This window comes from Carcharhinus amblyrhynchos, chromosome 23, assembly GCF_965287045.1.
Source record: "Carcharhinus amblyrhynchos chromosome 23, sCarAmb.v2.hapA, whole genome shotgun sequence".
Lineage (NCBI taxonomy): Eukaryota > Metazoa > Chordata > Chondrichthyes > Carcharhiniformes > Carcharhinidae > Carcharhinus > Carcharhinus amblyrhynchos.
In genome coordinates, this window is record NC_137346.1 from 40,478,371 (window position 1) to 40,505,951 (window position 27,581).

Consider the following 27,581-nt stretch of genomic DNA (forward strand, 5'->3'; position numbering starts at 1 on the left):
GTTCGTCCTTTGCATTTCTCCACCTCAACAAACGTCTACTCCGTGCATTTCTACATGACGATTTCTCATCATTTTAAACGGCAGCGTGAGAAAAAAAACCATTCAACCTATCAACCTGAAATGATGGTCAGCTGTTGCAGCTATTAGTACATTCTCAAGAAATAACTCCCAGCGTCTAACAAAGCAGCTTAATGACTATTAAAGTAGTGAGGAAAGGGGAAATGACAGAAATCAAACTGAGCCCCTTCTAATGTCAAAAGCTTCCCTCCCATTCTAACGATGCCTGATTATCATTGACTTTTTCAAGAGAGGCTTGTCCTTGACTGGGCCTCAACCCCTGTTTGCCCATTGAAGGCTCAGCTGTCAACACGTCCGCACTTCCTCCTGTCAGTCAGCACCTTATCTCCTCAGTCCCTGCAAAGTCAGACCTTTATTTTTTCTCTCAGGACGGCTGCAGTGAATTGACTCATTGTGGTGTTTCAAAACATTCTTATCACCTTGACCGAGTCAGCTTCTGAAAAGCTGCTTTTACTTCGCTCCCCCCACTCCTCCCTGTACATTTCACAATGTTCTCATAAAGTAAACTCAAAGTATACAGCGTCAACACACAAAACAATGGATCCAGAGCTTAAATCTGGCCAGGGAATGAGAGAGGCCTGATGCGTCTGGAGGCAGGAAATCCCTGGAGAAAGGGAGATAATGTATGGTCGTTCACAGAGTTGCCCTGAAGGTGGTGGTTGTTGGGGGGGCAGGGGGCAGGGCGGGGGGGAGCGGGGAGGGTGTTTGGAAGCAAGGGGGAGAGCAAGAATGGAGAAGTGGAAAAATGGAAGTGAGAACGAAGGGCGATTAAAAAAAAATGAAAAGAAGAAATGAAACAAAATGAATGGAAATGGGGTGAAGGTGGAGGGGAGGGTTCGATGCTCTGACGTTATTGAACTCAATGTTCCATCTGGAAGGCTCTAAAGTGTCCAATCGGAAGATGAGGTGCTGTTTCTCACTTTGTGTTGGGGTTCGCGAGAACGTTGCAAAAAGCCAAGGACGGACATATGAACAGGAGAGTAGAGTGGCAAACGACAGGAAGGTCCAGCTGAAGATCGCCAACCATTCCGCCCCCCCCCCCCCTCCGCCTCACTAGCGTTCGGATTTTGCCCCTTGGTCAGGTGAGTGGGCCCACACACCTGACGAAGGGGAAGGGCCCTGAAAGCTAGTGGCTTTTGCTACCAAACAAACCTGTTGGGCTTTAACCTGGCGTTGTGAGACTTCTTACTGTGTTTACCCCAGTCCAACGCCGGCATCTCCATATTATCTCTCAACACAAATGCTGTCAGACTTATTGAGATTTTTCAGTGTTTTACGTTTATGTTTTGGTTGACAATGATTTCATGTTCATTATGAGACGATTTTAAATTCCAGATTTTCATCGAATTCAAATCTCACCATCTGCCATATTGGGATTTGAACTCAGGTCTCCTGGGTTTTTAGTCCAGTGAAAATACCATTGGATGCCCCTCCTTTTCCATGACGTACTGCTATGGCACATTAAACATCAACCTGAGAAGTCAGACAGAGGTTCCTGATGGATGTGGGACTGGTGTCGGGAAAGTTAAAGAAATTAGATTTTTGGCTGCAAATTTCAATTCCTTTCTGACCCCATGCTAAAGATAAGATGTTTTAACACATTTCTTTGTTGCTACTTGATGTTAGATTGGAATGTAGACGTATTTTTAATGCAACAATTCATCCTAGGGCCTGTCCTACAAATGTAAATTGACCATTACATTGGCCACCATTGTGTAAGTGTTACCATGCATTACAATACTTTTGCCAATGGAAATAGTGATATTATAATAAGAACATAAGAAATAGGAGCAGGAGTAGGCCATCCAGCCCTTCGAGCCTGCCCCGCCATTCAATAAGATCATGGCTGATCTGTCGCTGCTCAGTTCCACTTTCCTGCCCTCTCCCCATAACCCTTAATCCTCAGAACTATAAAAAAAACGTGTTGGGAAATTCGACTCTTATATTTTGCTTTGGAATTTAAATGTTCAGCAATTTTTAGCATTGAACAAAATGACACAGTTTTTGAAAGTAAAACAGAAGAGTAAGGGTGAATTTTCCCATCCCACTCACCACAGGGATTGTGGAGGACAGGACAGGACCGTACAAAAATCCGTTGACTTTGTGCGGGATTTTACAGACTTGGGGTGAGCGCAACTGGAGAATCCCACCCTAAGCATCCCTTACACTCTGCTGATTTTCATCCAATTTGCTTTAAAAGAACTTTATAAAGCCGTCTGGTTTCGATGGCCCGCATTGTTGAAATTTTCCTGTGTTTGTTTTGATAGCTAGACTTATTATGAATGCTTGGCTGAGTGAGGGTTAGGGGTCAGAAGAACTATGTTGTAGAGTTGGATTGTAGTGAACCATGGTAGGCCTTTTAACCAAATTGTCTTGGCACCCACACTCCTCTGACGCTGCCTCAGGTATACCCAGAACCTGACGGTCTATATCTTCCAAGAGATGAAAACATGCTTCATATGAGCAGGAGTGATCGGTTTCACGTTTCCGAATTCAAGAAATGTAGGTCCCGACCTGCATTTCCCAAGCTCAACACAAACAATTATAGGCTGGGAAATCGGTTTAACCTCACATTTGAAGGGCAGCACTTCTGGCAGTGAAACACTCTCTCAGGACCACGTTGCAATGTCAGTGTTTTGTACTAGAGTAGGACTTGAACATGAAACCTTCTGATTCACAGAGATTGTTGCCGACAGTGCCGTAACAGTCATGTGACAACAGTCATGGCAGCGTGATGGCACAGTGGTTAGCACTGCTGCCTCCCAGTGCCAGAGCCCTGGGTTTGATCCCTGGCTTGGGTCATCGTCTGTGTGGAGTTTGCACATTCTCCCTGTGTTTGCATGGGTTTCCTCCGGGTGCTCCGGTTTCCTCCCACAGGTGCTGGTTAGATGCACTGGACGTGCTAAATTCCCCCTCAGCTGCCAGAATTTTAATGCAAGTCTACTTGTGACATGAATATAAAAAAAACTTTAATTTTGGTAACACCTCCCGTAAGTTGGCAGTCAGTGCTTTTTACGGCTTCTTACATTCTCAGTACGGCTCACAGTTTTTCTCTGCTTCCCTCAGGCTTGAGATTAAACCATAAGCCATAGGTGGCACGGTGGTTAGCACTGCTGCTTCACAGCACTCGGGACCCGAGTTTGATTCCAGCCTCGGGCCACTGTCTGTGTGGACTTTGTACATTCTCCCCATGTCTACGTGGGTTACCTCCGGGTGCTCTGGTTTCCTCCCACAGTCCAAAGATGTGCAAATTAGGTGGATTGGCTGTGCTAAATTGCCCCCTGGGGCACTAGCAGGGTAAATACATGGGGTTATGGGGGTAGGACCTGGGCTGGGATTGTGGTCGGTGCAGACTTGAGGGGCCAAACAGCGTCTATTTTTGCACTGCAGGGATTGTACGATGCCATCCTCCGATTCTATACTGCTACCGTATGCTTCAACCGGCCCAGGCGCTGAGGAGGGCAGCTCAGAGTTCTGCTGAGGTCTCTCCATGCCTGGCTGGTGGTGGTGGTGGTGGAGGATGGCACTACCCTGGCTGCGACGCACTTCATGGTTGCCATATGGCAGAGGCACACCGGGGCTAACAGAGCTAATATACATAGAACCAGCGGCTGGGGGAAAGGACTGCAGGGAGAAAGACCTCACGGTGATCCACAGGAGTCTGAGGTGAAAACCAACAGGTCAGTGAAGCAAGGTGAAGAGTTTCTTGGAGGCAAAGATCGGCCTCTGCAATTTTTAACATCGCTCGTGTTGTTTATATTTCAGAAATGGGAAAATTGGAAATATTTCGACACAGACATGAGAAGGGGCCAAGAGGACAGTTTATTTCTACATATTTAATCTCAATTTCCCCATAAACCAGCAATTTCATTGAAATAGACCAGCATTAATTTGAAATGATCACAGGATTTCCCTTCATTGTAATACAGCGGGGAAGCCACAAGAGGGGGTGATTGGGTTAAACCAGCTCAGGTCCATGAACGACAGAAAGGCAACAGGAGAAAGGGCCATTTGGCCCTTCCAGCCTCTTCCCTCCTGCAAGTGAAGCCTGGCCCATCTTCAGCTCAATCCCATTTACCCACCTTTGCTCCATGTCCCTTGTCTGACAGAACTATCTGAACCAAGAGCAGAACATGCTGGAAGATCTCAGTATCTGTGGGGAGAGACCTGGCGTTCCAAATCCCGATGATGCTTCATCCGCTCTGACAAAGTGATACGGAGACTTGTAACGTTAGCTCAGAACTCCGTCGACCTGAGCCTTGAAAACACCAAGTGGTCCCACAACATCATTTATTTATTACTGTCACAAGTAGACTTACATTAACACTGCAATGAAGTTACTGCGAAAATCCCCTAGCTGCCGCATACCGGCACATGTTTGGGTACACTGAGGGGGAATTTCGCACGGCCAATGCACCTAACGGCGCGTCTTTCAGACTGTAGGAGAAACTGGAGCATCCGGAGCAAACCCACACAGACACGGGGAGAACATGCAGACTCCGCACTCAAGCTGGGAACCGAACCTGGATCCCTGGTGCACTGAGGCAGCAGTGACAGCACAGTGGTTAGCACTGCTGCCTCGCGTCACCAGGGACCTGAGTTCGATTCCCGGCTTGGGTCACTGACTGGTTAGCGACACTCTGATCGTCGTGTACGGGGCACTCTGCACTCTGATCGTCGTGTACGGGGCACTCTGCACTCTGATCGTCGTGTACGGGGCACTCTGCACTCTGATCGTCGTGTACGGGGCACTCTGCACTCTGATCGTCGTGTACGGGGCACTCTGCACTCTGATCGTCGTGTACGGGGCACTCTGCACTCTGATCGTCGTGTACGGGGCACTCTGCACTCTGATCGTCGTGTACGGGGCACTCTGCACTCTGATCGTCGTGTACGGGGCACTCTGCACTCTGATCGTCGTGTACGGGGCACTCTGCACTCTGATCGTCGTGTACGGGGCACTCTGCACTCTGATCGTCGTGTACGGGGCACTCTGCACTCTGATCGTCGTGTACGGGGCACTCTGCACTCTGATCGTCGTGTACGGGGCACTCTGCACTCTGATCGTCGTGTACGGGGCACTCTGCACTCTGATCGTCGTGTACGGGGCACTCTGCACTCTGATCGTCGTGTACGGGGCACTCTGCACTCTGATCGTCGTGTACGGGGCACTCTGCACTCTGATCGTCGTGTACGGGGCACTCTGCACTCTGATCGTCGTGTACGGGGCACTCTGCACTCTGATCGTCGTGTACGGGGCACTCTGCACTCTGATCGTCGTGTACGGGGCACTCTGCACTCTGATCGTCGTGTACGGGGCACTCTGCACTCTGATCGTCGTGTACGGGGCACTCTGCACTCTGATCGTCGTGTACGGGGCACTCTGCACTCTGATCGTCGTGTACGGGGCACTCTGCACTCTGATCGTCGTGTACGGGGCACTCTGCACTCTGATCGTCGTGTACGGGGCACTCTGCACTCTGATCGTCGTGTACGGGGCACTCTGCACTCTGATCCTTGTGTACGGGGTATATAGGGGACAGTACGGAGGCACAGTAGTTAGCACTGCTGCCTCACAGACTCAGTGATCCAGGTTTGATTCCTGGCTTGGGTCATTGTCTCTGTGGAGTTTGCACGTTCTCCCTGTGTCTCTGTGGGTTTCTTCCGGGCGCTCCGGTTTCCTCCCACAGTCTGAAAGATGTGCTGGTTAGATGCATTGGCCATGCTAAATTCTCCCTCAGTGTACCCGAACAGGTGCCGGAGTGTGGCAGCTAGGGGATTTTCACAGTAACTTCCTTGCAGTGTTAATGTAAGCTTACTTGTGACACTAATAAATGAACTTTAAAAAAAAGTTATGTCACCATGCTTCTTTTGGTGGGATAGAATTCCAGATTGCCACAATCTTTTGTGTGAACAATTTCTTTCTGATTTCATTTCTGAACAGTCTCATTCTAATTATTAATTCTGAGGGATTATGTCCCCTTGAAGGCCAAACTCCAGGGGCGTCCATCAGTTTTAGACTGTGACTTTGCAGCTCCATCTTTTTAAAGTTAATGTTTATTTATTAGTCACAAGTTACATTAACACTGCAATGAAGTTACTGTGAAATTCCCTTATTTACCACAGTCTGGCACCTGTTCAGGTCAATGCACCCTAACCAGAATGCATTACAGAATCTTTCAGAGTGTGGGCGGAAACCCACGCAGACATGGGGAGAATGTGCAAATTCCACACAGACAGTGACCCAAGCCGTGAATCGAACCCGGGTTCCTGGTGCTGTGAAGCAGCAGTGCTAACCACTGTGCCACTATACTGCACACTTAAGCCCCCTTTTAAAATATCCCATACATGTATTGTCCCAATGCTTCCCCGCACCCTCCCCCTCCCACACCAGGCCAGCCATCTTTTTGCCCTTAAAGTTGCTACATTTTGTCGCAATCTCTCACAGAGACGCTTCATCTCTGACTCATTTCTCTCTCTCTTTGGTTCTGATGAGGAGTCAAAAGGTCTCAAAACATTTAAGCTGAATTCTCTCCTCGGAAGTCCGATCTTTCCCCAGGGTACCAAGAAGGAAAAGAGAAAAAAGGAAAGGAAAATCTCTGTCCGTATCTTTGTGCTGTAGATCAGACATAGAAATCTGTCTGAGGAGGTCAGTGCCTCCCAGGGGGAAGACTCTGGAGAGCGCACACGGCCTACACACTCTCACAGAGAGGCAGGAGCACAGTCTGCAATTGACATTACGTAGAACATTACAGTACAGTACAGGCCCTTCGGCCCTCCATATTGTGCTTTTGAACCATCCTTCATTCACAATAAACACAGCGGACGTGATCTTACTGATCGCCACACTCCCGCTGCAGCAGGGTCCGTGCCAAAACTCTGCTCACTGCAGCGGAATGGGAAAATCCCGTAGGTATGAATGGTGGTAACATTCTGGCCAACATTTTAACAACTTACAACAAGTATACGTTTTCAATTTTTGGTGCAACTCATTTCAAAGAAACAGAAAAGTCTCAGCAAGAAGAATATGGAAAACATGTTCAAAATTATCCCAATTTTCTTGAATTCTTTTCCACGATGAGGGCGTTGGTGGCTCGGCCAGCATTGATTGCCCATCCCTAACTGCCCCTAGAGAAGGTAGGGGTGGACTGCCTTCTTAAACAGTCTGCGTGGTGTAGGTACACCCACAGTGCTGTTAGTGAGGGAGTTCGGGGACTTTGACCCATGCACTGCAAGGAACTACAAAAAAGAGGGTGAATGTAACCCAATCCATCATACAAACCAGCCTCCCATCCATTGACTCTGTCTACACTTCCCGCTGCCTTGGCAAAGCAGCCGGTGTAATCAAGGACCCCACACACCCGGACATTCTCTCTTCCTTCGGGAAAAAGTCTGAGATCACATATGAACGGACTCAAGAACAGCTTCTTCCCTGCTACTGTCAGACTTTTGAATGGACTTACCTTGCATTAAGTTGATCTTTCTCTATACCGTAGCTATGACTGTAACACTGCACCCTCTTGTTTCCTTCTCTACGAATGGTATGTTCTGTCTGTATAGTGTGCAAGAAACAATACTTTTCACTGTGTGTTAATACAATAATAAATCAAACCAAAATATTGCATTCTGCTGTGTCAAAAACTGTGCTTAATCTTACCCATGTTTATACCAGTATAATTACAGGAATAGCTTGGGAACAGATGAGATTTGTTTGGGTGCAGGAATTGATAGATGGGACTGAGAAGGAGGAAATTTGGACATAGCTGGACTCCGGATGGTATTTTATGGCCTCGCTTGACCCGAGACCAGAAAATCCTGCCTGAGGTCAACAAACCTTCCCATTGTCCACCCCTCGCCCACTCCAATGCCCATGGCGGGCACAGCGGTAGAATTCTTGTGGTTATTTTGTGTTACAAAATTATACCTTATTCATAAAATATCTGAAAGAATATTACAAACATTTCAAAATGACCATCACACAAAGTGCAATAACATTCAGATCATGTTGCAATACAGACAAAAAACATTAGACATTTCAAAATGCTCATTACAAATGGTGCGCAGGTATTTAAATCGATCAAGTTGCACTCAGAGGTGCTTCAATACAATTGTGATATTCACTGTATACATCTATTATGAATCATACAACCTGAGGGGGTCCTGTACAATCCCCCTCCCCTCAGTTCACTATGGCTGAAAGTTCTTATGATGTGGGCATGCCGGCGTTGGACTGGCGTAAACACAGTAAAAAGTCTGACAACACCAGGACTAAAACCTGGTGTTGTCAGACTTTTTACTGTGAAAGTTCTTAGACAGCGACCTTCCTCACTGTGCCTCAATGGGGGCACAACCTGACCATGCTTTAAAATTTTTTTACTCCATTCTTAAAGTTATAAAACCAATATGCAGAATGGGAAGAGTGAGCCCTTAATCCATCTGCTTTCTTGCTCAAAAACAAACATTCAAATTCAAACTGTATCTAATTCACGGCCCCCACAAGATACACAAACAAGATCCAATAACAAGAAGAGGCATTGCAATCTCAGCCTTGATCCTACACTTGATCTTAGCCAAAAGGCCCAGAATCTACATGTGTTACATACACTTGTCACTGGGATAAACTCTGTTCTCTGGGCTTGCCATTTGCTTTATGCCCTGATTATACACGTCTCTTTACAGTCCACAGTGTAAGTTTGTGCTTGGTACGATGAGACTAAGCATTCCTTCAGCCGGGAATCACTGGGAACTAGACCTGACCTGTCTGTGAGCTGTGACCTCTATGAATGGGACAAGGGGGAGGAGAGCAACATCCTAACATTGCAAATGAGTGGGGTGAAAGGGGAAAGGTCAACTATTTGGCCTGTGGCAGTCTGCCTCGGAATGCTCCATTCCACATTAACCCCGAGACACTGGTGACACCCTGAACACAGATCAGTCAACCTGATTCCCCACATAGCGAGGCGCACTCGCACTGAGCCCGGTACAATGCTGACACATTGTTTGAGCTGAGCTCAGGCGGGGGCAGACAGTAATGGAGGACTTAGTGATCTCTGTGCCTTCTGGGAAGGCAGGGCAGGGGTGGGGAGGGCACTTTACAAAGAGCGAGGGGGGTGGTGGGGTGGAGAGGGGCACCCCTACCCCCTGCTGATGCGGACACAGAATTGTACACCGAGTTGTTCAGGTGTTAAATTCATCTCTTCAATTCTGACTACATCTGACTCTCTGGACCATTTAAAATGATTACCAAATGATTAACCAATTAACTAAAGTGAGCCAGTGTCAGCTTGGATAAAATAATTAGCTTAAAAGGCAGCAGACAGCGAGCCGCCGATATTTTGCAGACTGAAAGTGGGTGTTCCCCAAGGGTCAGTCCCAGGACTGCTGCATGTTTTGAATAAAATGTCAAAATTTGTCCATGATACCAAACTGGGAGGTGCGACACACAGTGAGGATGCTGCCAATCGATTGCAGCATGACACAGGGAGGCTCACAGATCAAGCTGCGGAAGGTGGAATTCAATAAAGAGAAATGTGAGGCGATGCAATTTGACAGAAGTGATGGGGAGAGTAAATATGGAGTTAATAACCTGGTGTTGTGAATTCCCCAGCCCAGTCCAACACCGGCAACTCCACATCATTCATAAATCGAGGCATTGAGAACAAAAGCAGGGACATTGAACTGAACCTATTGAAGCTGGGCCATAACTGAAATATTGCATCTATATTTTGGGAAGGATGTAAGAGTCCTTGACAGGGCGTTGAGGATTTTTTTTGATTTTTGGTTTGATTTATTATTGTCACATGTATTAGTATACAGTGAAAAGTACTGTTTCTGGTGTGCTATACAGGCAAAGCATACCATTCATAGAGAAGGAAATGAAAGCATGCAGTAGTATTACAATCAAAGCTAGGGTGTGGAGAAAGATCAACTTAATGCAAGGTAGGTCCATTCAAAAGTCTGATGGCAGCAGGGAAGAAGCTGTTCTTGAATCGATTGGTACGTGACCTCAGATTTTTGTATCTTTTTTCCAGCGGAAGAAGATGGAAGAGAGAATGTCCGGGGTGCGTGGGGCCCTTAATTATGCTGGCTGCTTTGCCAAGGCAGCGGGAAGTGTAGACAGAGTCAATGGACGAGTGATGGATTGGGCTACATTCATGACCTTTTGTAGTTTCTTGTGGTCTTGGGCAGAGCAGGAGCCCATACCAAGCTGTGATACAACCAGGAAGGATGCTTTCTATGGTGCATCTGTAAATGTTGGTGAGAGTTGTAGCAGACATGCCAGATTTCCTTAGTCTTCTGAGAAAGTAGAGGCATTGATGGGCTTTCTTAACTATAGCTTTGACATAGCAGGACCAGGACAGTTTGCTCGTGATCTGGACACCTAGAAACTTGAAGCTTTCGACCATTTCCACTTCATCCCCATTAATGTAGACAGGGGCATGTCCTCCACTATGCTTCCTGAAGTTGATAATTATCTTTTTTGTTCTGTTGAGGGAGAGATTCTTATCGTTGCACCAGTTCACCAGCTTCTCTGAGATTTTGATTACAGGGCTGGGGTTGGAGCGAAAGATATCGAGGGGACTTTGGATAGAGGTGAACAAGGGTATGACATTAGTGGATGGTACAAGGATGAGGAGACATAGATTTAAGGTTTTTGAAGAGATGCAGTGGGGAATGTGAGGGAGAACTGTTCTTCTCAAAGTGTGTGTTAAATACCTGGAACAGATTTGCTTATAATTGCTGAAATGGATATAATCAATCATTTCAAAAGGAAATTGGATGGGTACTTGAGCAATAGATTGCAGGGGTAGAACAGGACATTGGGGCTTGACTACACTGATGTACAGAGAGCCGGCATAGACTAATGGGCCTTCACAAGGGCAATTAGGGATGGGTAACAAATGCTGGCCTTGCCGGAGATGCCCACATCCCATAACAGAATAAAAAGAATGGTCTTCAGTTCCATAATGTCTCTTTGATACAAGACCTTGACAGGCTCGATGGAGAGAATCCATTTTGCTCTGGCGGAGGGAACCCAGAACAAAAACTTTTAAATTGGAGCGAGCTCCTTCAGGAGTACCTCGTCACATTGGATTGTAACAATCCCTTGTCACGTGGCACAGTAGCCCAGTGGTTAGCACTGCTGTCTCACAGCAGCAGGAGCGCGGGTTCAGTCTCTGTCTGTGTGGAATTTGCTCCCAGTGTCTGTGTGGAATTTCCTCCCACAGTCCAAACAGTGCGGGTTAGGTTGATTTGCCATGCTCAATTGCCACTTAATACCAGGGGGATTAGCAGGGTAAATACGTGGGGTTACGGACACAGGGATGGGTGTCGTTGTGGCCGGTGCAGACTTGATGGGCTGAATGGCCTCCTTCTCCACTGTAAGGATTCTAAGCTTGGTTTTGGGGGGAGGGTGCAGTTGAAAATTTCAAAACTGAAATTAATAGATATTCATATATGAAGGTGAGGGATTGGAACCAAAATGGTTACATTAAGTACAGATGAGCCATGATCTCATTGAAAGGTACAGCAGGCTTCAGGGGCAGAATGGCCTCCTCTTGTTATTTACAACTCTCAAAAAAAATTGACATTCGAAAGGCCATGACCTTTGGCCAATTTGTCCGGGAGAAATGAGACAGGATTGTGAAATCTCTTTGAAACTGGCAGGACAAGTTGTTAAAGCTGTGGAAACATTTTTGGCTTTTATGAACAGAAGCGTCTGTGAGAAGAGCAATGAAGGAAGGCTAAACTTTTAGAAATCGTCGGTTTGGCCTCAGCTGGAAGATTGTGTCAAATTAGGAAGAAAGTTTGCTGAATACACGTGCAGGAGATTTACTCGTTGGACCTCCATTCACCGGAGAGGCCGGAGAAAACCTCCTGATAGAGAAAAGTTTCACTAAAATTGATGTAATTTCTCCTTTACGGAAAACTTCAACGTTTTCAAGCAGTCGACTTGACTCAAAACGTGAATCAATCGAACCTCACAAAGGGAAAGACAATTGACAAAGACAATCTGTGCTGCGCGCCATCACGTCACTGTCCTGTGGCATCATAGAAAACGGAAGCACTTAAAAATAATGGATTTTGTCTGAAGTCAGTCTCTCCCACCCCAACAACTCGGCATCTATAATTCCAGAGTTGCCAGGGAGCTGGTTGGGGGAGGGGGGGTGGGGGGTGGTGATTTCTGGATAATGTAGTTTTATCACGATTATAATGGCACTTCGCAATCAATGGGAATTACTCCAGGCTGACTCATCTGGACATGAGATCATGATTAGGGCCCAGTTCTGTAACCAGGATAAAAAGAGCAGATTAACACAGGGCTAAAGGCCACAGGGCCAGCATTTCCATTTATTCCTCCCCATCCAACAGCAACGTGCAGTATTGTACAGCACTCCAACACTCTAAAACACACTGACGCACTTGACAGGTACGCAATCAGATAAAATTAAGGCAAACGGCTTCAGGAACTATTAGGACAAGAGAATAAATGCTTGGTGAAAGAAATAGGGCTTTAACGATTGTATCAAAGGAGAGAGAGAGGGATGGAGATGGAGACGTTTAGGGAGAGAATTCAAGATCTTAGGATCCTCAGACAGCTGAAGGTGGGAGGTAGGCGAGGTGGTGGGCATTGAAAGGTGAATGATGTGTGTGCCGTGCATTGAGAGGTGAGGGGTTAGGCTGGTGGGGAATTGAGGATGTGACGTGTGTGACGAGGGTGTTGGGCGTTGAGGGATGGATGATGAGAGTGTGGTGCATTGAAGAATGTGAGGTGAGGCTGGTGGGCATTGAGGGGTGAGGCTGGTGGGCATTGAGGGGTGAGGCTGGTGGGGAGTGGGTAGGATTGGAAGGTGCATTCCCTGACCTTGACCATTCCTGTGAGGTCATTAAACATAGTGCGACACGCACTGCAACAATGTCCTTGGGAACCAGACAGCTTGACTTGATCTCCACGGTTACCTCCACGGTTACCAGGTGCCATTCCCTTCGCAGTGTCTGCCTTGAGGGCCCCCTGATAATTAGGAAAGCTAATAGATTGCTATTGTTTAACACGAGGGAAATGAAGTAGAGAGGTTATGCTTCTGATATACAAGTGCGACTACATCTGGAGTACTGTGTACTGTACTGGTTTCCTTATTTAAGGAGGGATGTAGATGTATTAGAGGCAGTTCGGAGAAGGTTTACCTAATACCAGGAACGGGCAGGTTGAGGAGAGGTTGGACAGGTTAGTCTATTGAAGTTTAGAAAACTAAGAGGCAATTTGATTGACATATAAATCCTTGAGGAGTCTTGACAAGTGGACGGCAATCAAAGAAGTTCCAGAAACACGTACATTCGCACTTGTGCTTAATCAGTGCTTGCGGTGAGTGAAAGGCCTTGGTAATTGATAATTGCATCCCTTTAATATAATTCCGATTCCCTCCAAAGTCTAAAGCTACCTTTACCTTCCCACGAGGCTTGCGGTGAGCGTGTGCTGGGAATCTATTGTTCAGTCTCACCGCCGCAATTATTATGGACTAGTTTTCCCAGAAGGCCCTCAGCTGAAAGTCAGACAACAAAGAGAGAAGCCTGTCAGCCCAGACACGCTGACAGATTAGAGGCGGAGGGAGAGAATGTGACGATTGAGTAACCGTGACTGGGGCTCCAGACAGGAGATGTTAAGCAGCTCAGTGTGATGGGGATGTTCAGGTGGCCTCCATAATTAAGTTTTTGCTCACCCCTGCGTGCAGTGGGTTAGAAGGACACTGCACACACCCACAGCCTCATCCACCCACCCAGCCACCGGTTAACAAGTTAGAAACAAAGTCTAGTAAAATGGGAGAAAATCCCCTTGAAATAAGGTGACCCTGCTGCATCAATAATTGTGGCTGGTAATCTTTGTAACTTTCTTTGACAACCACAGACCCCGTTCTCCCCGTGTCTGTATGGGTTTCTTTCAGGTGCTCCGGTTTTCTCCCACAGTCCAAAGATGTGTAGGTTAGGTGGATTGGCCATGCCAAACCCTGAGTGTCAGGAGGATTAGCAGGGTAAGTATGGGGAGTGGGAGGGGGAAGAGGTGGTGGAGGGTGTTATGGAGACAGGCCTAAGTGGGACTGTTGTCAGTGAGGATGGCCAAATGGCGCGCTGTAGATATTCTACGATTCTGTGATTCTAACTGATCCCCTTCCTTGCTGACAGCTTTTAAAATATCATTTATGGGATTTATTGACGGCGAGGTCAACATTTATTACCCATTCTGACTCGCCTTTCACAAAGTGGTGATGAGCTGTTTTCTTGTGGTCCCTGTGCTGTTAGGGAGGGAATTCTAGGATTTTGACCCAGTGACATTGAAGAAAAGGTGAGATATTTCCAAGTCAGGATGGTGAGTGTCTTGGAGGGAAACCTCCAGGTGGTGGTGTTCTCAGGTATTTTTCTGCTCTTGTTCCTTCTCGATGCACTGGTTATGGGTTTGGAAGGTGCTGTCTAAAGAACCTCAGTGAGTTCCTGCTGTGCATCTTGTAGATGGTACACACAGCTGCCACTGTGTTGGTAGTCAGAACTCTCCATTCACCTGAAGAACAGCTTAACCTCGAAAGCTTGTGGGTTTACTATCAAATAAATCGGTTGGACTTAAACCTGGTGTTGTCAGACTTTTTACTGTGCGTTGGTACATAAGAAGATAAGAACATAAGAAATAGGAGCAGGAGTAGGCCATCTGGTCCTTTGAGCCTGCCCCACCATTCAATAAGATCATGGCTGATCTGAAGTGGATCAGTTCCACTATCCCACTTTCTCCCCATAACCCTTAATTCCCCTGTCTGTCAAAAACCTATCTACCCGTGACTTAAACATATTCAACGAGGTAGCCTCCACCACTTCAACGGGCAGAGAATTCCAGAGATTCACCACCTTCTGAGTGAAGAATGTCCTCCTCAACTCTGTTCTAAACTGCCACCCCCTTATTTTGAGGCTGTGTCCTCTAGTCCTGCTGTCCTTTATAAGCGGGAAGAATCTCTCTACCTCTGCCCTATCTAGCCCCTTCATTATCTTGTAAGTCTCTTTGCAGGCAGTGTGATTTAAGATTGCGGTAAAGTTAGTTTTAGCAGGCAAAAAGTCTACTTTGGGACTCCAACGTACTGTAGTTTGTTGGAAAAGCTTCCCATTTCTCTATTCAGCTGTGGTCTTTTGCTGACTGGACTGACTTCCATAGTCAGAGAGAGAGATTGCTGTAAAATGGTTGTTTGTAGCGGTACCGTGAACTTCCGCGTTCAAACCTCCAGCACGAGTTTTCACAGAGCATACACACTGACAGAGAATTGGGGCAGCTTTTCAACTGGATTTGAACTCAATCTTTGATATTCCAAGTGGGAAGGCAAATCCATAGAAATGTGTCTGGGCATTACAGAGGAAATCTCTTGATGAGATGGCCTATTGTCTCTACAGGAGATGACAATTAGTCCCTTGATGCTTAGAAAGTACCTTGTCTGGTAATAGGGTGGGGTTCTATTATCTCTTAAAGAATCACCCTGCAGCAATTTATCCAGTGGCTTGCAATTCTATTAAAAAAACTCAGATTTTATTTGAGGTCTAATATTTCCAGATGTAATTTGGTATTTCTTTCCCTTCACTGTTATGATACTATCCTCAGGGATCTGGGTGGGGCGGGAGGGGGGGGGGGGTGGGATCTTCTTTGGTATGGCATGGCTCAGACTCCTGCCAGGCAGGGGACTTTGTTGCCTTATACTGAAGCTTTCAACAGGCTTAAAAGAATTTCACCCTTCTGTCAGATTAATTCAGCTCCAAAAACCAGTCAACTATTCAGCAGTCCTCATCTCTGCCGCCTCTGCTAGCCCTCCAGTGATCTCTGCACCCTTCCAATCCTGGCAGTTCAATGCTCCTTTAATGGGAGCCACAACTATCTCAGTTCAAAGGGCTGGAAATCCCTCCCTAAACCTCTCCACCTCTTTACTTCTCTCTCTTCATCTAGAGAACCCTTTGTTAAAACCTACCTCTCTTGGACTGAACATTTGTTCACCTTTCCCAGTGTCCCCTGCCATGCCTCAGTGCTAAGACTGTGAGAGGAAACTGGGGCATCCAGAGGAAACCCACGCAGACATGGGGCAAACATGCAGACTCCACACAGACAGTGGCCCTAGCCAGGAAGTGAACCCATATCCCTGGCATTGTGAGGCAGCAGTGCTAACCACTGTGCCACCCCTGGAAACCCACATCCCTGATCTTGGGGCACATGAAGGGTGATCTCAATCCCTCTTTGTTCTACAGCACCAATCCGATGAATTCTAACCTCTTCCTTTGCCATCTTTGGTGCCAGTGACAGAGCTACCTGACCAGAGGGTGCCAGGGGTCCAAATGTTGGTACAGGGTTTCAGAACTTTTCCCAGGATCCAACGATGCCACCCATTCCTGAATCGGACACGTAGATCCAAAGTTGAAGACGTTAGACTACAGGCACCAGGGTCCCATTGCTCTGTAATCTGAAGGACAGCTGCTAGTGAGACAAAGCCCCATTTCTACCAACAAAATCGGAGGGAGGAATCTTCACTTCCCCGGCTTATTCGGGGTCAGTGACCCAATATGTAATAAAAATATCAAAGGTGGGCAGTGCAGAACATTTGAACTTGGTCATTGGAGTGGCATCATGAATTTGAAATGGGCATCAATGTATAAGTGTCCTAAGTATCGTTTGTCACAACTCAAACATCGCAATGTCAAGGACAAATCTTTGTTAAATTTCATCGATATCCTGTTACACGGTATTGATATCAACCTCACCCACTGCCACACCTCCAAGTCATCAGCAAATGTTTAGATTTCACTCTATTCCAAAAACCAAGTCTTTTATTGTTTTCAGAAGAGCAGTGAGTCGAGCACTGACCCTCCCAGAGACCCTCTAACACGTCAAGTCCACTACCATAAATCATAGCATGTCAGTGTGTATAAGATAATCGATTTTATCCAGACCCTCCAAAAAATCATGTTTTTGCAAACACTCAGCATATAAGGGCAGCAAGATGTACCAGTGGTCAGCACTGCTGCCTCACTGAGAGTTCCATTCCCGGCTTGGGTCACTGTCTGAGTGGAATCTGCATGTTCTCCCTGTGTCTGCGTGGGTTTCTTCCGGATGCTCCGGTTTTCTCCCGTTGTCCGAAAGATGTGCTGGTTAGGTTCATTGGCCGTTCTAATTTTTCCCTCATTGTACCTGAATGGGTGACGGGGTGTGGTGACTCGGGATTTTTACAGTAACTTCATTGCAGTGTTAATGTAAGCCTAGTTGTGACACTAATATGTAAACTTCTATAAATCAACCCCTCTTTTTAACCATGTCATGTTGGGGAAGCGATGCTAGAATGGTATTGTCACTGGGCTGGTAATCCAGACACCCAGGATGCTCTAGGGTCCTGGGTTCGAATCCCACCACGGCAGATGGTGAAATTTCAATTCAATAAACATCTGGAATTAGAAGTCTGCTGACTCTTGCCGTGGTTGAGTTTGTCCTGCAATGATACAGACAGGAAGAGTGTGGGTTGCAGTGTTGACATTTCAGATAGTGATGACAGGAGTGGGGTTTGGGTGGGAGCTGGAGTATGAGGAGTGTAGCAGCAAATTGGGGTTGGGGAGGGAGGGAGGGAGGAGGCCCTCCAAACAGGTGTTGGAAAGGCCAAAGTGGCTGAGTGAGAGATGAAGGTGAAGGTGGGAGGGGTGCGTGAGAGTCTCTGAAAATCTGACTGCCATCCCCTGCAGTCGGTGCGGAACAAGTGCTGGGGAGCCGTTTATATGGAGTTCCCCTGTGATTGGGGCGATTAAGTGGAGCTGTGGCAGGTAAATGAAAGGGAGGCCTTCCCTGAGCGCAAAATGATTCTCGTGGCCGTAAAAACTTTTATCCAAGAGGCTCAAGATTTGGGCAGAATTTACATCGGGGCCATCGGCACAATTCACACCATTTTTCACACTGGAATCAACACTCTGCCAAATAGAACATAGAACAGCACAGCACAGGGGCATGACCTTCGGTTCCTGTTGTGCCAACCAAGACGCCAAGTTAAACTAATCCTTCTGCTCGCCCTTGATCCATATCCCTCTATCCCTTGCTTTGGTAATTCTGGTAAGGTCGTTCCCAATCGTCATAAGACGAAATGAAGAAACTTACCGCACGGCGAGGGATATTGGTCATACAAGGGGAACTGACCATACAGTGAGGGATATGACCACAGAGTGAGAGATATTGACCATACAACGAGAATACCAACCATACAGTGAGAGATATTGATCATACAAGGGGAACTGACCATACAGCGAGAGATACTGACCATACGGTGAGGGATATGACCACACAGCGAGAGATATTGACCATACAACGAGAATACCAACCATACAGTGAGAGATATTGATCATACAAGGGGAACTGACCATACAGCGAGAGATACTGACCATACGGTGAGGGATATGACCACACAGCGAGAGATATTGACCATACAACGAGAATACCAACCATACAGTGAGAGATATTGATCATACAAGGGGAACTGACCATACAACCAGAGATATTGACCATACAGCGAGAGATGCTGACCATACAATGAGAATACCAACCATAAAGCCAGAGGTACTGACTGCACAGTGCAACATACTGACGGCACGGGGGAAAGAGAGAGAGGGAAGGGGGGTGGGGAAGAGTGGGAGAGAGGGAGCAGGGGAGGGGGGAGGTTGGGGCTTTGAGGGGAAGTGGGAGGGAGGAGAGGAGAGTGGGAGCGGGGGCGGGGGGAGAGTGGGAGGGAGGAGGGCAATGCTCTCTGAGGCTTGGAAACGCTGTGTTGCCTGCAGCCAGACCGGACAGCCAGGGGTTAAGCTGGGAGGAGGAGGAGGGGGAGGAGGGACGCCTTTCCCGTCGCTAGGCAGAGAGATCGGGAGGAAACACAAGTGTGTGAGTGTAAACACCGAGTCCGGGAGGTCCCTTTTACACTGCTCTGCCCCAAGCCCAGCCCGGGAGCAGCCCCCAGGATCAGAGCTCCCAGGATCAGAGTCTCCAGCCCCCAGGATCAGAGTCTCCAGCCCCCAGCTCCCAGGATCAGAGTCTCCAGCCCCCAGCTCCCAGGATCAGAGTCTCCAGCCCCCAGCTCCCAGGATCAGAGTCTCCAGCCCCCAGGATCAGAGCCCGGAGCCCAGGGGAAAAGTTTGAACAAAGTTTGCGATTGGGGGCGGGGTGGGTGGGGGACAGGGAGAGGCTCCCGGGTTGATGTGTTGGAGCCAAGGACACGTCCAGATACCCAGGTGGGATTATGCGATGATTGTGGTCTAGTTGCCCCAGGCATGGCCAACCCTCACAATATTCAATCAGCCACGGCGAAGAGCATCCGCCCCTTCAAATCCAGCGAGGAGTACCTGTTCGCAATGAAGGAGGACCTGGCAGAGTGGCTGAATGAGCTGTACGGCCTGGGGATGGCACTGGAGGGCTTCATGGAGGTGCTGGAGACAGGCTGGGTGCTGTGCCAGCATGCCAACAACGTGACCAGGGTGGCCCAGGACTTCTCCCGGGACTACCCCCAGCTGCTGGCCAAACTCAAGCTGCCCCAGAGCGGGGTGACCTTCACCAGCACTGCCCAGCCTGGCACCTTCCTGGCCAGGGACAATGTTTCCAACTTCATCCAGTGGTGTCGCAAGGAGCTGGAGATTAAAGGTGAGCTGGAGCACCCCCACTGACTTCACACTTCAACTATTCTTCTTGTGGAAGGAAGCATTACTGTTAAAAGTTTCTTTTTTAAAAGTTTATTTATTACTGTCACAAAAGCTAGTCTCAGTAATGGTGACCAGGAAACTATCATGGATTGTTAGGGCTACACGGTAGCACAGTGCTTAGCACTGCTGCCTCACAGTCTCAGGGACCCAGGTTTGATTCCTGGGTCTGTGTGGAGTTTGCACATTCTCTCCGTGTCTGCATGGGTTTCCTCCAGGTGCTCCAGTTTCCTCCCACAGTCCAAAGGTGTGCTTGGGGAGGGGGGGGGGGGGGGAGTTAGGTGCATTTGCCATGCTCCTTATCAGGGGGATTACGGGGTAAATACATGGAGCTGTGAGGGTAGGACCTCAAGGGATTGTAGTCAGTCCAGACCTGATTGGCCTCCCTCTGCACTGTAGGATTCTATGAAATAGGCTTACATTAGCAATGCAATGAAGTTCCTGTGGAAAATCCCCTGGGTGCCACACTCTGGTGCCCATTCGGGTACACTGAGGGAGAATTTAGCCAGTGCACCTAATCAGCACGTCTTTCGGACTGTGGGAGGAAACCGGAGCACCCGGAGGAAACCCACGCCGACATGGGGAGAACATGCAGGCTCCACACAGACAGTGACCTGAGCAGGGAATTGAACTTGGGTCCCTGGCGCTGTGAAGCAGCAGTGCCAACCACTGTGCCACCCTCTGAAATGTTAACTCTGTTTCTCTCTCTGCAGATGCTGCCAGACCTGTTGAGTTTTTCCAGCACTTTCTGTTCTTAATTTCAGATTTCCAGCGTCCGCAGCATTTTGTTTTTATTTGAGTGGCCTGGGTTAAGATGGGAGTTGCTGTGTGCCTGCCTTGTGCAAGTACCTTTCTTCCCAATTCCCTCTCTTCCCTCTGTCCTATGACCTTGTTAAACTACAGCGCCATGCCAATGACCTCTCATTGCTTCGGCCGAGTCGCTCGCTATTCCTCAGCTATGAGTGCTGGCAGACTATTTGACTGTGGTGGGCATCACCAAGATATGATCCTTTCCTCTTAGTTCCAGTCACTTTGAGCTGTTTTTCAAAAAAATATTCAGTTTTCAATGAAAGGATATCTGCCGGAAATGTTAATCCCACCCACTTGTCTCCACGGATGTGCCCTGAGCCCCGAACTCCTTCCGAAGATATCCGCATTTAATTTTAGTGGTTTGGTTATGATTAAAGAAACAGAAAAAAAAATTGCATTTATATAGCGTCTTTCACAACCTGGATCACCCCAGAATGTTTCAGAGCCAATAAGGTGCTCTTGGAGTATGGTTATGTCGACAACACAGCAGCCAGCTTGCACATAGCAAACTCCACAAACAATAGTGTGATAAATGACCAGATAAACTGTTCCTAAAAGTAGGCTGGAGGATAAATCTCGGCTAGGGACAGCAGGGATAACTCCCCACCCCTCCCCCCCCGTGTTTAACTTTGAAATAATCATATAACTGTATAAATCTTCCTCTTCCTCCCCTCTTCTAGGAAAAGCAATAGCCTAGTGGTATTATCGCTGGACTATTAATCCAGAAACTCAGCTAACGTTCTAGGGACCAGGGTTCGAATCCCGCCAATGCAGTTGGTGGAATTTGAATTTAATAAAAAAATATCTGGAATTAAGAATCTGTTGATGGTCAACTGTTGGAAAAACCCATCTGGTTCACTAACGTCCTTTAGGGAAGGAAATCTGCCATCCTTACCCGGTCTGGCCTACATGTGACTCCAGAGTCACAGCAATCTAGGTTGATTCTCAGCTGCCCTCTGAAATGACCCAGCAAGCCACTCAGGTCAAGGCACTAGGGATGGACAATAAATGTTATTCAGCAAGCGTTGCCCATGTCCCATGAATGAATAAGAAAAAACAACTTATTTTTATGGGACTTAATAGGATTGAGAGTTATAGGTCAGCCTAGTCGGTAGGGATAATGAAGGGGATGGATAGGGTAGAGATAGAGAGATTCTTCCTGCTTAGAAAGGAAAACAGAACTAGAGGGCACAGCCTCAAGATAAGGGGGGGGAAGCAGTTTAGAACGGAGTTGAGGGGAATCTTCTTCACTCAAAGGGTGGTGAATCTCTGGAATTCTCTGCCCATTGAAGTGGTGGAGGCTGCCTTGCTAAATATATTTAAGTCACGGGTAGATAGGTTTCTGATAGACAGGGGAGAAAGCGGGAAAGTGGAACTGATCCACTTCAGATCAGCCATGATCTTATTGAATGGCGGGGCAGGCTTGAAGGGCTAGATGGCCTACTCCTGCTCCTATTTCTTATGATATGATCGGCGCAACTTGTGGGCCGAAGGGCTTGTTTGTGCTGTGGTTTTTCTATGTTCTATGTAGCACCCACTGTAATAAACTGGTCTGTGAGGCTTTACAGCAGCATTGTAAAGGTGATTGTGACTGGGTTGGCTGATCACAAACATGGTCAAAGAGGGAGGTTCCAAGGATTATTTTCGCAGACAGGGTCTCGCTTAAATGTCTGATGTCTCATCTGAAAGGTGGCACTCCCAATAGTGCCACACTCTCTCGGGGTCAGCCTGCTTCAGAGCTGGTCAGAGAGCACACTGCAACACTGCAAAGGTACAGCACCAGAACTCCCTGCCCAAAGAACCACAACCTTCAGCACAGCTAGGGCAAGGAAGTAGTTCCCAATTTCCACCACAACTAGAATGGGGATTGAAACCTGTGGGGTTGGCGCCGTTCTGATCCACACCAGCCACCTGCCTTGGCAAGGAGTTCTAGTTTCTGCACGCATTGTAGCTTGGAGAGATAAGTAGTGATGGTAGAGGCATCATATGGCTAACCAGGAATCTCTCCCAATCTTACTCTCAGCCGTTGGCAGCAGGGAAGGGTTTTACAAATTGATTCTCAACCTGTTTGGCCGTGTTATGAATAGCACATTCCTTGCCCATCCAGGCCTGGAATGGGATTTGAACCCAGAGCTCAAATCCCATTCTACCCAATGCGCCCACAACACCTCCCTGACAAAGTACACCACAAGAGTTACAAATTAAAGAAACAACTGTAGCTGTGCTTTTGAACATAGCAAATAAGAGCAGGAGCAGGCCATTCAGCCCATCTAGCCTGCTCCACTATTTAAACAGACCATGGCTGATGTTCTATTTCAACTCCATTTTCCTGTACTATCCCCACATCTCTCGATGTGATCAGTGTCCAGAAACGTATCGATTTCTGTCTTGAACGCATTCAATGACTGAACACTGGGGCAGAGAATCCTAAATATTCTGAAACTGTCTGCTGGTTCTAGGCTCACCCACTGGGGCAAACATCCTGTCTGTATTTGCTCAGTTACAGTCTTAGTATCCTGGGATAGATCAGCAACCTCGTGACCAAATCAAGCAAACAATGTCAGTTTCTGTCTGCGCCAGTTGCCATTGTTGATTTTTGCCAGTGTTGTGAGAGTTTGTTTGCTACACTTTATGAATACAGGTCCCCTTGGGGCAGAGACGAGTATGTAAAAGAGGCAGTTCTGTTGTCAGTGTTAACTTGCGAGGGTACACAACGATATCTGTGAAACCATCGAATCGCTATGGTGTAGAAGGAGGCCAGTCAGCCCATCAAGTCTGCACCAATTCTACGAAAGAGCATCTTTGCCCTTTGCTACCCTACATATCCCTGTAACCGTGCACATTTACCGTGGCTAATCTATCTAACTTGCATGTCACTGGACTGTGAGAAGAAACCGGAGCACCCGGAGGAAACCCACGCAGACACGGGTGAACATGCAGACTTCACACAGACAGTGACCCAAGGCCAGGAATCGAACCTGGGTCCCTGGTACTGTGAGACAGCAGTGCTAACCACTGTGCTACCACGCAGTGGAATGACTGAGAATGATGGACCATCATATAAAGATCAGCACAGTCACGGGGAGACAGTTAAGTCCACAGATAACCATGGGGAGCTAGTTGCGTCAGGTTTAATATTAGTAAAACCTTCCTCAGCTCTTTGAAGGAGTGAATTATCAAGCAAAGTTAGACACTGTGCAACGTAAAGAAGTACAGGATGGATAACTAGAAGCATGGCCAAAGAAATGAGTTTTAGAATTAAAGAAGCGAGAGGAGATGAGGTTTAAAGAGGAAATTCCAGGGCCTAGGACCTTGGCAGCTAAATACACAGCCAAAAATGGAGGAATGTTGAAAATCAGGAATGCTCAAAAGGTCAGAATTGGAGGGTTGTAGGGCTGGTGGAGTTTGCAGCAATAGGGAGAGTGAGGCTAAGCAAAAGATGAGGATTTTCCAATCTCGTCATTGCTGGGATACTGTGTAGGTGAGAGCAGAGGCTGGAGAGCACTTGGTGAGAGTTAGGGTACATTCGGCAGGGATTTGGATGAGCTCAGGCTGCTTTCCAGAGGGTGCGTAGTGAGAGGCCAAGGGAGCACTGGGATAGTCAGATCTGGAGGTAGCAAAGGTATGGATATAAACTTCAGCAGGTGAACTGAAGCTCAGCACAATCAGGTGGTGTGACCAATGTGAAAATAGGTGATCTTGATGAAGGCGAGGCTACTGTAATATCCCAACTATGTTAGGGGTTGTGGGTTATAAACAAAAAGAGAAAAGACGTGGTTTGTACGCGGAGATTCAAAGTAACATACAGAAAGTTTATTGAAAAGCTACTCTTTGCAGAGAACAGAACTGAAAGTAAACAACAGTCTGTGAAACACCCCAATTACATCACCATCCAATCAGGTTCTTAAAGTAATCATGCAGCTACTTAAATATATAACAGATATGGAATCAGGAATTTAGCTCAAAAAAAGCCGCAAGCAGCCTGGGAAGGGGCCAGGGAGATGGCTGGACTCAGTGAGTATTAAATACAGTTTTCAGTGGGGAAAGGGAACAGTAGGTGGGATTTTTCCCTCTGGCAGCGTCACCCTAAGATCCCCCCCCCCCCACTTCAGCAGTGGGGCGAGTGAGCCATGCAAAACGCCATAGACTTTGGCAGCACTGGAAGGTCTTTCCAGAAGCCAATAGCAAGCCACCTCCACCTTGGGAAATCCCACCATGGGAGCGTGGGAAAAATCCTGGCCAATGACTTCAGCTTTCCCAATGTTTTACTGGAGGAAATTGCTGCCCATCCAATATTGGAAAAACAGCATGACAGAAAAAAAAAACATTGCATTTACATAGCAATTTAACGGAGAAACGTCCCGAAGTGCCTCACAGGAATGCTATCGATGATAAATCTAAGCATCGTTGGCTGAAGGCACAGCGTCCAGTTGGAAACTGTAGAAGACGACATGCATTGGATGGACAGGGTTTTCGGAGATCTTTATAGATGGAAGAGGCCAAAGAGATGAGGAAAGGAAAAGGCCATGGGATTATCTGTACACGAGGATAAGAATTTAAAATGTAGTGTTCTGGTGAACCATTAATTAGGCCCTGATTTCTCTACGAAATATGTCTTCAAGTAGAAGTTGCTGCTGATTGAATCTTTAATGGTTTACTTTAGCAAATGTCCAGGCTCATATCATTGTGTTTTTTTACGTTTAAAGTTCATTTATTAGTGTCACAAGTAGGCTTACATTAACACCGCAATGAAGTTACTATTCCAATTCTAATTGCAAACAGAAGGGCAACTTGGGAAAATCCCCCTTTGTAAATACAAAGCAGCAGACAGCCTTATTATTTTTGAAAGCAACGTCCTTACAATTGCCCTGCTGAATTACAGGAAGGGTAGTTTCGCTCCCATGCACTCCGGCACCTGTTCGGGTACACTGAGGGAGAATTTAGCATGGTCAGTGCATCGAACCAGCATGTCTTTTGGACTGAGAGAGAAAACCGGCGCACTTGGAGGAAACTCATGCAGACATGGGGACAACATGCAGACTCCACACAGATAGTGACCCAAGCTGGGAATTGAACCCAGGTCTTTGGCAGTGTGAGGCTGCAGTGCTAACCACTGTGCCACCCGCCTTGTTTGACATCCCTCAGTTGATTTTCCGTCCCTGCCACAGTGCTGAAACAATCTGAAATGGCATCCTGTATGACTGTGACCGTGGGAAATTAGCCCTCATCATCCTTCTTGCCCTGTCCACAGTCTCCAATGCATTGGGCCCATACATGGTCTTTCGATATCTTTCTTCTACAATTCCTCCTGGCCTCCTGATTCCTGTGAACAATCTCCAGCTGTGTACTCCCTCCACCTACCTCTGCACACCTCTAATTCTGACCTCCCATCCACCACTGGCGACTGTGCCTTCAGCTGCCTCGTGTCTGAGATGCGGAATGCCCTCCCTGTAAGGGCCTGGGTAAGGTATTCTGTCAGAGAGTCGGTGCAGACTCGATGGGCTGAATGGCCTTTTCTGTATTATAGAGATTCTACGATTCCATACTATGATCCTGTTTTCGAGGCGCTATATAAATGCACATTGTTGTTATGTGTTGAGGCCGATAAGTTTATTGTTCTACATCTAATCCAAAAGCTGAGCCAGTGAAGAGCATTCATTCAGCACCATATTCTATGGAGTTGGGGGGGAACTGCCCTTCCTGTAATTCAGCAGGGCAGTTCTAAGGACAGAAGCCTTTGTTATTGCTTTCAAAAATAATAATGCTGTTTGCTGCTTTTAAAGTGACTCTGTGTTTACAAAGGGCGATTTTCCCAAGTTGCCCTTCGGTTTGCAAATAGAATTGGAACAGCGATATCAGCACCGCGTGTGCCATCGTGAGAGAGAAGAAATTTGAGAATCTTCACGTCAACGCCAGTCATTTAAAGCTTCTGGATAGATACAAAGAGCAAATGGAGTGTTTGTTTTAATCTGGAGGAGGCTGGGACACAAAAAGGAAGGAAGTTCCGCTCCACTTGTACACAGCCTCGGTCAGCCCCCTGTGCTGTATACTCAGATTTGGGCTCTGGAGAGGGTGCATTCAGCAGAACGACCGGAGTGTGATAACGTGAGGACGATTTGAACAAAAATAGTTGGTATTTCCTAGAGACTGAAAGATGGAGGAGTGGTTTAATCCAGATGTTCAAAGATTAAGACCATAGATACATAAAAGCACGTTCCCTTGTTAGGGGGATTATAATAGCATGGCACACTCCTGGTATCATCAAGACACTTCAGGCCCAGTTAGGAACAAAATATATTTGTTGAATAAGAGTAACTATTTACAGGGTTTTGCAGCCCCTGGCTGTCTTGGAGGAGACTGCCCAGCTGCTCCAGTCCTGACATGTTTACTGCATGGTTTCCACAGGTATTCTGCTCAAGAAAGAACTCCACTGTCTGGGATGATCACTCGCTCTTGGTCCCCATTGGTTGCTCAAGCTAGGTGACCTTCTGCTGTGTTGTGTTAAAGAGACAGACACAAATATCATTAACAAGGGAACAGAATCCCTCTAACCTACAAATCTTTGGACACTAAGAGGAAATTTAGCATGGCCAATCCTCCTAACCTGCATTAAGGGGAAATTTAGTCCGGCCAATCCACCTAACTTACACTAAGGGGCAATTTAGCATGACCAATTCACCTAACCTGCACATCTTTGGATGCTGAAGGACAATTTGGCATGGCCAATCCACCTAACCTACACATCTTCGGACACTAAGAGGCAATTTATCATGGCCAATCCACCTAACCTACACATCTTTGGACACTAAAGAGCAAGTTAGCATGACCAATCCACCTAACCTACACATCTTTGGACACTAAGAGGCAAGTTAGCATGGCCAATCCACCTAACCTACACATCTTTGGACACTAAAGAGCAAGTTAGCATGACCAATCCACCTAACCTACACATCTTTGGACAC

At 47.1% G+C, this 27,581-nt stretch overlaps 1 protein-coding gene across 1 annotated transcript in view; it reads left to right on the plus strand.

Moving 5' to 3' along the window:
• The first annotated feature begins 19,306 nt into the window (after nucleotides 1-19,306).
• The window catches only part of gas2l2 (growth arrest specific 2 like 2), a 48,117-nt gene continuing 39,842 nt past the window's right edge, over nucleotides 19,307-27,581 (plus strand). Inside the window, exon 1 of the mRNA XM_080210650.1 lies at nucleotides 19,307-19,753. Coding sequence (XP_080066776.1) covers nucleotides 19,387-19,753 — 367 coding nt within the window. The 5' untranslated portion in view covers nucleotides 19,307-19,386. The remainder of the gene's footprint in view (nucleotides 19,754-27,581) is intronic.